The sequence below is a fragment of the Balaenoptera borealis genome, assembly GCF_965194805.1.
Source record: "Balaenoptera borealis genome assembly, chromosome: 8".
Lineage (NCBI taxonomy): Eukaryota > Metazoa > Chordata > Mammalia > Artiodactyla > Balaenopteridae > Balaenoptera > Balaenoptera borealis.
The window spans coordinates 122,764,731-122,776,720 of record NC_138865.1 but is presented as its reverse complement, the minus strand read 5'-3'; the positions used below and the strand labels follow the sequence as shown (position 1 = coordinate 122,776,720).

The following is an 11,990-nucleotide window of genomic DNA, read 5'->3' as shown; positions in this document are numbered from 1 at the left end:
TGAACCCTACTCCAATCCCTTTTCCCAGTGTAATCAGAACCATAATTTTCATTTTTGTCTGAAACCTAAGCCTGTTCAATTATGCCTTTTGTAAATGAACTCTAATGTAAACTGAACAAAACCTTAATTCTTACACCCACACAACCCTACACTGTTAGTGGTTATATAGACAAACCCTTTGCCTATACCTAACCCTAACCTCTAATTCCTAACCCTGTCTCTAACTTACACCCCAACCTCAACCCCAAACCTAACTCTAACCTCTAACCACTAACCCACCCAACACAGCCACCCCAAACCTCAGCCAATGCCTGCTCAACCCCAAACTATATTCCTAACCCTAAAACATAACCACATCCCCTGTGAGTCCTCATCCAGGCTCCTCCAGCCACAAGCCTACCCTGATCCTCACCATAAAGCTGGGCCCAATCCACCCTTGCATCCTATCAGGCCCAGAGCAAGTTGAAGAGGGTCTCATCTTCTTCTGAGCCCTGTGCACTCCGCCCCCGAGCCCCGCACCCACAGAGATGGCTCAGCCGCCTGGCTCCGCACCCCTTGCATATATCACCCAGCAGCATGGTGGGGTTTTGTTTTTGATTTTTTGCTAAGTTTTATTTTAATCCAAGGACTTTGCTTCATACAAAATGTCATTGTAGAAACAATAGCAGAATCCAAAGTTTGGCTGATAAATATTACTCAGGCAGCAAACTAGTCAATCACAGAATTTTTTTTTAAAGCAAGTCCCAGTTGTGTTGCATGGTTGGGACTTCTCTTTTGGTTTTTGTTTTTTTTAAACACTGTTCTTAAATATAAAGTTTTGCAACAAACCCTTGATTTATATCAAATATAATTAAAAATTAACAAATGAATACATTTTATCAAAAAGTACGAAGATATACATTTCATGCACATACTTGAATATATGTATATATGTATATATTTTACATGCACACATAACTTATTCAAACTACAGCCACTGCTTGACTGGTTCCAGATGCAGACAACTGGTTGATGCACTTCAAATTTGGCAACTATGAGATTTTGGGGAAAACGTGACAGCTGAGAAGAGACAGTACAGAAACAAAACGCAGAGTCGGGAAAACAAGACAGTATATCCCCCGCTCTCTGTAATTTTCACCAATTCCAGTGTCTAGAAGAATCCAGACAAGCCAGCATGGCTGTATGGGTCTGGAAAAGTGGATTCTCTGCCCAACATGGCCTGGGGAAGCAGCTGTGGTTCTGCACAGAATGAATACATTCAAAATAATATGGGCTGGGGGACCAGAGACAAAACATCAGTACCAAAGTACCATCCTTCTGCTTTGCAACAGGAGCCAGTGATGACATGCACAGTCCGAGGTTCCGATTTTAATTATATCCTATTTGAGTAAAATACTCTGTTATTTTAAAGTTTCAGAGTGTTGTGCCTTCGAGTAAGGAAATTCTATAAAATGGTTTGGTCACAATCATGCTCAAACCCTAGAACAGGTGGCGGTCTTGTGTGTTTTATTTCTAATATTAAACGTGTGTCTTTTGTTGCATAGCCCTATGGGTTAATGGCATCCGCTCACGGGGACACACAGACACGCACACACACATCACACTCCAAGTTTCTTTAGGAGAATCATGGGGTAAAAGCCAATGGGAACACTCAAATGATCCAGCAAAGAGATCATCTCACATTTCAAACTATGGAGGACACACCAGAACCTACTCATCTAAATGCTCCTTTTGTTCACAAAACAAAGGGTCTCCCAGTGTTTTATGCACCACATCCTAACAGTGGTCTTTCTCTTTTGAACGTGGCCCTGAAGCTGGACTTCGTTCCGCTGCCTGCTTTCCCACCTCTTGTGCCAGAAAGAGTGTGGGCTCAGGTACCCAGCTCAGCAGCTGCAGCTGAGCTGCTCCTTCCTCCGAGTTCCGGCCTCATTTCAGTTTGGTTCCCAGCTGCCCTCATCTGCTCAGATGCGGGCGCTCCTCCTGCCCCCACCCCATCCAACCTCCCCCACTTCCCACCAGCCTCTCCCCGATGAGTCTTCTGTGAAAAGAAATTTGCACAACTACAGAGATTGCGCCCTGCCTGTCAGGCACCCTGTCCCTGAGAATCGGGTGTAGAAAGACTGACCGGCCCACGCGGGCCATGCTACACATGCCCTGCGGCCTCTACTGGTTCGAGGAAAAGGGGCAAACGGCCGCTTCATTCCAACAACGACGGACCTACTGGATGTTTTCTGCATGTTCTCCATTACATCCACTTTCTACTCAGTTGCTGTTTGGAATAGTTTCCACAAAGCCCACTCGCAGTTCACACAGGCCTCCCGTCCCGCCCCCGGGAGCCTGCGCGAGGCGCTGGGAGGTCAGGCACTTGGTCGAGAACAGCGGGAGCCGGGGTGGGGGGGGTCTGGTTGGCCGCCTGGACTGGACACAGAGCATCTCCTCGAGCAAGCCAACAACGCACATCCTGAAACGCTGAGATTCTCCTATAGGTTTGAGGTGTTACAGTCATGTTAACATTCCCTTCCCCGTTATTCTGGTTTTTTATTTTTATTTTTTGATCAAGTATATAGAGTCAACAAACGAGTGAAGGGTGTCGTGACTAAAAATCAAAACCAACAGCAAGAACGTGGTCCAGATTTGGTCCCTGTCAGGGCTGACTGTGTCTGGGAGAGGACAGAGCATCTGCGTGCGTTTCTAGTGCCTATTTCCCATTTTAGGTACGAAGGGCGCCACCGGACCGTTGGTGTGAGGAGGCTGACGAGACCTGCTCGGTTCACCATCGACTCTGTTCTGAGGTCTCGCCTGCTCCTCTGCACCACACGTTTGGATAAAGGACGATCCGCACAAGATGCAGACCTCCTGCAAAACGTTCCCAGCACACAGCCCGGACGCTGGGGCCTTCACCCAGTCCCGCTCAGCACACGCAGCCGCGTCCTGTGGAGGCTCTGAGCTGTGACACCCAGGGAGGCAGCGCGGGAGGGGTACAGAGGGAGCCACATCCCTCTACAAACCGCTCCACCCAGCGTGAAGCAGGAGACACAGGGCCGAGGCTCTCCTCCCAGGGCTGCTGCCCCCGCCTCAGCGCCCGAGCGCCCCGGAGCCCAGCGCGGATGATAGAACTCATCACCTGGGACGCGCCCGCCGGTCGCGGTGCGGCTAGCACCAGTGGTCTTGGTCGGGGTGGTGGTAGCTGTGCCGCCCCCGGCCGCCCCCGCCGGAGCTGAGCCCCAGAGTGCAGTGGTAGCCGTTGGGCACCCGGCGGAGGGGGTGGGACTGGGAGGTCAGGGAGGACACGTAGGAAGTCCGGGAGGAGCGGCCCGAGTTGGTGGCCACGGCCTCCTCGAAGGTGAGCGTGTCCTCAGGCTGCGTGCGGGCAGCAGGCGCGCTGTCCAGACGCTGCCCCAGGTACGGGTCAGAGCCGATCCGAGAGCTGGGGGCCAGGGGCTGGCTGAGGGGGTCTCTCTGGAGCAGGGCGTTGTGTTCTGAAAGGCCACGGCTAAGCCGGCCGGGGGAGAAGGCAGGGACGCTGGTCTGAGCCCCAGCAAAGTGGACGGGCGAGGAGTTGGCCGTCTTATAGGTGATGCTGGGACGGGGGGTCAGCGGGGTCTGGGGCAGCTGCCTCCGCCCGCCGCGGCCAGGGGTGCTAGCACCAGATGTTGGCAGCAGGGGGCTCCCGTTCACTGAACCACTACCCTGCAGGAAACGGGAACACGGCAAACCCCAATCAAAGGACAGGGCGAACAGAGCACAGCACAGGGGAGAGGCACGGCGGGGGGCGGCCGGGGGGCAGCTGGGATGGACCCGGGGCGGCCCCAGGAGGGTGGGATGGCGGTCTGCGGATGGTGGTGACAGAAAGGGATAGGCACAGGGCCAGGGAACAGGAGACCACAGCCCAGCCCACCTCAGTCAGAAGGAAAACGAAGAAGGGACTGGACAGCGGGAGGGCCAGGGCTCCGCTCGGCGGGACGAACAGGGCCAGGAAGCGAGGAGCGCAGGCTTGGGCCTAGGAACCAGGCCGGGAAGGGGCTCCCTCCCGGACCCCAGGGAGCGGGGACGAGGCAGGGTCCTGAGGCCCACGTACCTGTCTCGGGGGTCCTGGCTCCTGCCCAGAGGTTGGCGACGCGGGGTGACTGCTGAGGGGGGGCTGGGGCTGGGGCGGCTCACGGCCCCCGAAGCGGTCGCAGGAGTAGAAGCGCTGCTTCTCAGAGGAGGAAGAGGAGGGCTGCCTCCGCTCCTGCGACCGGCCCCGCTCCTGCCTGCGCTCCCGCCGGCAGCCTGCTGGCCCCTCCCCCGGGGGCGGCCCCGGCCCCGGCCCCGGCCCCGCGGCGCTGTTGGGTGCTGGCGGGGGGAGAAGAGAAGTCAGCACAGCCAAACCGGCGGCGAGACAGACCCCACCCCGGCCTGGCCCCCCAGGGCCAGCAGAGGGCCCCAGGGAAGAGCTGGGGGGCGCTCCTGCCTGGTCTCAGGCTCAGGGCTGGCTGTGGGGTTGTGGGGTGCAGAAAGGAAGAGGGTTCCCGTGTGCTCTTGAACCCCCAACTCGAGCCACCGCCCCTCGAGAGACCCCTCGCACGCACCGCCATCTGTGTCTGCGGACAGGCTGGGCCCCTTCTCCAGGGACCTCGGCTTCCTGTCCCTGCGGCGATGGCAGCGGTGGTGATGGTGGGGGGCGGCCTGGCTGGCCGGAGCGCGGTCCAGGGCGGCGTTGCAGAGACGAGCCACGGGGGGGCGCTGGGGCGCCAGAGTGGAGATGGAGCGCTTCATGGGGCTGGCGTCTGGGGCCGGCTGCGGGCGGGGACACGGGTGGGCGCACGGCCTGAGAGTGGGGTCCAGGGAGGCCCAGGGCGGCGGGGAAGCCGCCATGACACGGGGGCTGGGCAGACCACAGGACACGTCCCATCGGGAGGAATGGGCCTGGGACTCTATCCCTGAAGTTGGGGCATCTCCCCAGACAAGGCAGGCTGTGCCCCAGGGGGCTGGGGGTAGGGGGGGAGCATGGCGCCACGGAGGGCCTGGCCTGCCGTCTGGCAGGGTCCCTGGGGAGGCCCACTGAGGGGCTGGGGTTCCGGGACCACCAAGCCCTTCCCTCTCCCTGGACTGCTCTTGCCCACACGAGACCCACCGCTTCCTCAGAAGCACTCTTTGCACAAAATGGTGTTTGTGTGCCTGTCTCTCCCAGGCCGGGCGGGGCCCAGGAGGCCTCTTGGCCTCAGCGTCCCTACAGGACAGGGAGGGTGCCAGGAAGAGGGAGGCCATGGGCCTGGCTGGAAGGATCCCGGGTGGGGCCCACAGCTGCCTCGGTGGCCACGGTGAGGCCACTGTGCCAGCCCTTCCGTCCATCCAGCACCGTGAGGTCCCCCAGGGCTGAAAGCACAACCCATGGAAATGGGCTCACCCAGAGCCACTGCTCGGGCTCAAGCATCAAGGAGGGAGAAGAGGCGCCAGCATGGCGCCGAAGGGAGGTGGCCAGGCCAGGAGGGCACCAGGCGCAGTGGGCAGAGACAAGGGAGTGAGGGGTTGGAAGAGGAATGCTGAACCCAAGGGCTCAGCCCGGGAAACAGTGCCGCAGCCCCTTGGCCAGGGGCTTCCTGCCAGGTGGTCAAGCGAGTCCCAGAGAAAGAACCTCCAGTGTCCAGAGAGAGAACAGGGTCACCCCCAGGGTCTCCGAGAGGACATGAGGGAAAAGGGTGGCTTGAGGAGGCCCTGTGTGTGATTTCTGGGGGAGTGAAGAGCTGGAGTGGGAGAGGCGTGTCCCAGAGACAGGGAAGGGCTGGGTCGGTGACACGCGGCCGTGGGGTGGAGGCCCTGGTGCCCCGACAGGCGGCTGAGCACAGTGGGCAGTGGGGACGCTTGCTGGCCTGGCCACACCTCTCGAGGCCAGCATCGTGTTCTGAGGGTTCCAAACAGGACTGGTGGTGCCCAGGCTACAGTGCCTTCAGGGAGGTTCCACCCCAGCAAAGCCCACGTGTGGGACACAAGCTCCTCCATGCCAAGTCTCCTCACCCCCAACCCCCCTCCCATGACCCCAACCCTCCCAGACCACCCACCTGAGTCTCCGCTGCCAGGCGGGGCATGGAGGCAGCTCGGCCCTGGCTCTCCAGCCCGGGTTGGGGCTCCGCGTCAGGGCCTCTCAGGGCCATGCTCTGCATCTGGACATCCACAGCCTGGGGGGACAGCAGCCCCCCAGTCACACCCACCCCCATCCCACTCTCACTTTCTCCCCCATCCCAGCCTCCCCCCCATCCTGCTCTCACCCTCACCCTCCCACTCTCACCCGATCCCTAACTCGGCCCCCCAGCCCTGGGAGCCCTCACCGGTTTTCCTGTCTGCACCACCGGGATCTCCGTGGAGTGGCCACGCTCCAGGGGTGTCCTCACCTCGCAGGGCACCTCCTGGGTCCTCTGAGTGCCCCAGGAGACTGACTCCTTGATGCCACCCTCTTGGGTATGTCTGTGGAGAAGAGAGGATTGTCCTGTGGGCCTGGAGGTTCATGGGCCACAGAACCTGGCTCCCACCTGCCAGAAACCTCCACCCTGACCCTGTTCTGGGCTAGAAGGAGCCCAGAGGAAGGAGGTCCCTTGAGTGTGGCCACCCTCCAGTGCAGGGACAGCAATGGTCGTGCGCGCTCAGAGTTGATGGGCAGAGAGGGGACCCTAGTCTGGGGACATCTGGCCTAGACAGGGGCTCACACGTGTGGTGGGACGAGGCCACACACACGCACACGGCCGAGGCATCCAGCCTGCGAGGCCGCTCAGTCAGCCCTGATGGCCCACGGCTCCTCGCGACTCCCCTGACCCCAGCCACCGAGGCCTTCCTGCCCTGAGGTCTAGGCACAAGTGTCCCCTTTGGTGAGACCACTTTTGGAGGCCTTCCCCACCACACGCAACCTAACTGCCTGCCCTCTCCCTGTCAGTGTCTGTCTTTCTTATCGTGTCTCCCAAGTGGCACCAAAACAGCCCAGCATCTGCCTGGGTTTCTGCTCGTTCTCCTGTACAATGAGGTATCACATACATTCCCCGTCACCCAGGTTGAGTGGCAACAATCACACTCTGAGCTCAGAGGTGAAGCCTGATGGCCTAAGCTGGCCACACTGATGACCAGACCCACCAGCACTGGGCTTTCTGAGAACATCCTTCATCTTCTCAAGTTGCAAGCGTCTCCCCTGCACTGTGCTGTTGGAGCTGCTCTAGCCTCAGGAAAGGCTGACCCTGAGAGGAAGCATGGCCAGGAGGATGGACGCTGGCCCCAAGGCCTGGTCACCTCTGAGGTCACACCATGCCGAGGCCGGGTGGGCACTTACACCAGCCATCAGAAGGCTCAGTAAATGCCCCCACTGCCTGGCCCCGGTAGATTGGGCCCTCTCTCACATGCAACAAAAAGGGGTGGTAACTGATTTGTGTAGAGATTATAACCACGGAAATAAGTGGCGTTCATTTTCCGGAACCGAAAGCCCAGCTCAGATCAGTCCACAAAGACACACCCCCACCCCATCCCCTCCGACACACACATGGACACTCAGAATCCACTGTTTAACTTTAAATGCACAAATGGGATCGTAGCCAGCATGGAGAAAGGAGAGTGTGGGAACACGGGGGCTCCCAGGGGCTGGGAGGCCTGCACGCACTCAAGAGTGCGGTTTTCGCACGGGAGCGTTATCAGTTGTGGCTTAGATTCTCCCAGTGTCCTGTGGCCTCTCCACCTCTGGACTTGTGCCGCCGCAGTGTCAACCCCTGTCCCATGAGCTCGGGCTAGGGAGGTGACTTGCTTTGGCCAATGGGGCACAAGGAGAGGCCTGAACACCTGCACCCTGGCCTTCCCCTCGGGCTGTTCTCCGGCCTCTCCACACTGATAAGCCCAGACACAGGAGGTGACAATATGCTGTCCTGGGCCCACCGGCCCCACCGGAGCTGGCCGGGGCCCAGGCCCAAAGCACTGCCAAAGCACTTAGGGCTGGCTCCCTAAGTATGGCAGTTTGTTACTCAGCAAAAGCTACCTGATTCACAGCCCATGACCCAAAATCAGGCTTCAAAAAGAGTGTCCAAAACATGCACAGGAGAGGAACAAACCAGGAGCCCTAGCCATGCTTGCTGCCTGGCCTTGTGGTTCTCCAGGACGGCAAGTAGGCGTGAGGCCCACCCTCAGCCCCTGCCGGTGAGACGGAGCGCACATTCCTGCTTTGGGCTCAACCAATGAGTTGCTTTGGCCAACGGGATGTTAGCGGATGTGGGGCACCCCCCTCTGACTGGGGGCGGTGGCTGAGAGGGTCCTGCCCTCCAGTGCAGCTCAGCCTGGTACCAGCTACCACCCCTCAGAGTGCCACAGTGATTGCTATTCTGGATCACTTGGTTTTGGGGTCGTTACCAAGAGTTACGTGATATGGAAAGACCTTGCCAATTTGTCTACAAAACAGACATCAATATCAAAATGGAGATCTGAGAGGGAAAGTATCTTAAAGGAAGATGAGAACACTAACAGGCCGTTAACAAAAAGCGGTGAGAAGCTGAGGTGGAAACAGATACCTTCTTAATGGTCTGCAGGCACCGAAGGCCAGCGAGGAAGCAGAGGGGAGCCCTCACCGGAGAGAGAAACAGGCTCCCACAGTGGGAGGCGTGGGCTGGAATAACAGACTGTCTAAATCAGGTGACCCCAGTGCCGTCAGAGCACCTGTCTACTGTTAGAGGAATCAGCCTCAGATGCACCACAGAACCAGCTCCGGCGGCAGACTGGACCAGCTGGACCCACAGCGAAGCATCTGGGTGGAGGTGGGTGTGGCTGGGTGGCGGTGAGACACGAGGGCTCCCTGTCCTGGAGCACTGCCCACGGGAGCTCCAGGGGGACCCCTGCCCTCCTCCCGCCAAGGTCCCACGCCCTGCCCAGTGGTACTCACACTGCCCCGCCATTGCTGAGGGAGGCCGAGCTCTTCTGCCGAAGGAAAACCCGGGCTCCGCGGAGCACGGCCGGCTGCGTCTGCTCCAGCGTGGCCTTCAGAGGGTGGAACAGGGACACGGGGCCCATCTGCAGAAGGGGCGCCAGGAGGAGGGTCTCTGAGGCCGGGGATGCCCCATGGACCCCAGGCACCGAGGTGCTCGGACACCTATCCGGAACCCCCAGGGCAGGATGGGGATCCCTGGGCCTGTCCTTCGCCCATCAGAAGCCCATTCCCAATCTGGCCTGTAAGTGACTTCAGGACAGTCATTTCATTTCCTGGAGCCTCAGTTTCCCTTCCTACACAATTTGGGGACTGGATCTGATTACAAATGGCAAAAAGATTTCATCTCGTCATCAACTTGGATTGACCAGTAGAGGCTGCCAGAGTCCCAGGTAGAGCAGAATTCGAGGAGATTTCAGGGCTGGGGTGTGGGCACCAGACACTTCGCACCCTGGGGGTGAACGTCCTGAGTGCTGGACACAGGACAACTTTATAGATGAGAGTCTACACACGGTCACCAAAGGTTTTGGCTGTGTGGTGAAGTCGTCATCTTTGAAGGATGACCTCTGGAAGAAAGTCCTCCAAACTATCCCAGCCAGAGGCATGAGTGGGACACAACATGACCCTGCGCAGTCGGTCTGAACCTCTTTGGGCCCCGCCTGTGTGCACCTCCCGCTAACGGAAGCACAGGCTATATGGGGTTTCTGACTCTGTGGGCCAGAGAGGCGGCCGCAAGAAACTCTCATCTTCCTTTTCCCGCTGCACTTTCTTCAAGAAGGGGCTGGGTCCCCTCTGCTACCAAACAATAGAAGGTGGCAGAGTCTCGGGATTACTTCCTGGAACTCCTGGAACCTGGTACCTGGGACAGGCCTCCAGGAGCTTGGTGAATCTGGTCTCTGGTGGTTTTGTTCTGTTTGTAGAAGTCGAATATCATCAGAGCTGCGTACACTTTCCCCACTGTCATCTCATCGGCTGGAGAGCACGGCAGGCAAAGGAGGGAACACAAGAGAAAGGGGACATGTGGGGTGGGCTGGGGTGAGGAGCCAGCACCCACCACGAGGACTCCTGGACCCGCGGGCGGGACCGTGGGGCTTGGCCCGTCTGGAGCTGCACTGACTCTCCCCCAGGCCCCGCTGTGCTCCACCCAACACAGCACAGCTCAGTCTAACCCCAGACACTTCATCCTTCTGCCAGCTCCAACTGTAGGCGTCTCCCTACCTTTTCTCTGGATTTTCTGAAGGGAATTCCCCACACTAGGAGTGTGGGTGACTCTGCCCAACGGAATACGGCCCAGACATCTCCTCCCACAGTCCCTGGCTCCCACCTTGGAGACTAGTGCTCTGGGCTATCAAGGACGTGAGCCCTCCTCTCCAAGGTGACTCAACAACTGCCCTCACCCAGGACTCCCTGCTCTGCCTCTGGGTGCAACAAAAGAGGGGTGGGCAGGGGGAGTTTCTCACCCTACTTACGTTTATGGGGTGGCACCAGTAAATCCAGGGTCTTCTGGGGCAGATTGGCCCACACAGAGGAAATCTCCTTCCTCAACTCTGCGTCACACTGATGCTGCTTTGTGCCAGCTGGGGCAGGATAAGGGTGGGAAGGGAGGAGAGATGTTAGGAGCCATCCCACAGCCCCCTTGGGGGAACAGGCAGAGCTGGGGTGGGCGGGGAGAGACCCCATGCTGGAGGAAAGGTGCAGGGGGGAGAAACACTGCCTTGGAGGCTGGTCAGAGAGCTCCCGCCAGAACCTGTCTAAAGAGGTGTGGGAGCTGAGCCGCCCAGTGGCGAGGGTGCGAGGGCGTGTAGGCGTGGGTGGCGATGGGATTCGGAAGGCACACCGCGGTGTTCCAGCCATTCATCAATCATTCCATAAAAGTTACTGAGCGCCCACCGAACACCAGGTGTTGTTCTAGGTGATGGAACAAAATCAAAAGAAACTGCCCTTGTGGAGTTACATGATTTTAATCTACAATGAAGTAGCAGTAAGTTAGAAGTCCAGTACGTTGGATACAGGAAAACCCAAGAGGGGAGGGACAGGAACTATGAGGAGGGCTGCAGTTTGGACAGAACGGTCGGGAAAGGGCTCACGGGACCCTGAAGGGGGCCAGGGAGCCAGGAGGGCGAGGCTGGAGCAGAGGGAGAGGACATGCAGGTGGGGGCCGCTGAGACAGGAAGCAGCAGAGGGGCCAAGCAGAGGAATAAAGTACTCTGATCCATCTCTTTTTAAACATCATGTTTATTAAAGTGTGATTTACGTACATAAACATTCACCTTGTTACTTCTCCCACTCTGTGAACTTTGGTAAATGCATATGACCATGGATCCACCATCACAATCCAGGCAGGAGCACGGCACCCCTGCCAAGCTCCCGCCGTACCCTTTGTGGTCCACCCCTTCGCCCTCTCCCAGGGCCCTGGCATCAACGATGTGTTTTCTGTCTCAACTGTTTCAGCTTCTCAGAATGTCATACAAATGGCTTCACACAACATGCTGCCGAGTCTGACTTTTCACCCAGCGCGATGCATCTGAGCCCCACCCACGTCAAGCATACGGGCGGCCTGTTTCTCTGCTGCTGAGTGAGAACCGTCTCACTGCACAGACACACCACAGTTTGATTATCCGTCACCATTTGGCTGATGGTTGAGTTGTTTACCGTTTGGCGCGATTATGAATAAAGCCACAGACTTTAGCATATAGGTTTTTGTGTGCGAGTATACTTTCATGTCATCTCCCTTAGGAGTGGGATGCCTGGGCCACACGATAAAGAACGGTGAAACTGTTTTCCAAAGCGGCTGTACCACTGTATCCACACTAGGAACACGAGAATTCGAGTTTTCTGCATTCTCATCAGTACTTAAATATTGTCATTTTTCAAATGGCTAAAATACTTTATTCTTTTTGCAAAATTGTTTCTGTTACTCAAGTTTGTGTGCTTTTCTACGTATATTTTAGAATCAGTTTATAAATTTCAACCCAGAAAGCCTGTTGGGATTTTGATTGGCGTAACACTGATTCTATTGATCAATATGAGGAGAACTAACAATATTGAGTCTTCCAATGCATGAACA

The 11,990-nt window shown here is 57.5% G+C and overlaps 1 protein-coding gene across 5 annotated transcripts in view; it reads right to left on the bottom strand.

Annotated features, from left to right (window-relative positions):
* Window positions 1-585: 585 nt before the first annotated feature.
* Window positions 586-11,990, bottom strand: part of CACNA1B (calcium voltage-gated channel subunit alpha1 B) — a 185,852-nt gene continuing 174,447 nt past the window's right edge. For 4 of the 5 annotated variants that reach the window (XM_082403125.1, XM_082403127.1, XM_082403126.1 and 1 more), the window contains exons 39-46: window positions 10,393-10,500; window positions 9,783-9,895; window positions 8,882-9,009; window positions 6,309-6,444; window positions 6,042-6,158; window positions 4,572-4,779; window positions 4,079-4,335; window positions 586-3,690 (exon numbers count right to left, since the gene is read on the bottom strand). In XM_082403125.1, coding sequence (XP_082259251.1) covers window positions 3,154-3,690; window positions 4,079-4,335; window positions 4,572-4,779; window positions 6,042-6,158; window positions 6,309-6,444; window positions 8,882-9,009; window positions 9,783-9,895; window positions 10,393-10,500 — 1,604 coding nt within the window. In that variant the 3' untranslated portion in view covers window positions 586-3,153. The remainder of the gene's footprint in view (window positions 3,691-4,078; window positions 4,336-4,571; window positions 4,780-6,041; window positions 6,159-6,308; window positions 6,445-8,881; window positions 9,010-9,782; window positions 9,896-10,392; window positions 10,501-11,990) is intronic. The other variant, XM_082403129.1, reaches the window with a different exon arrangement.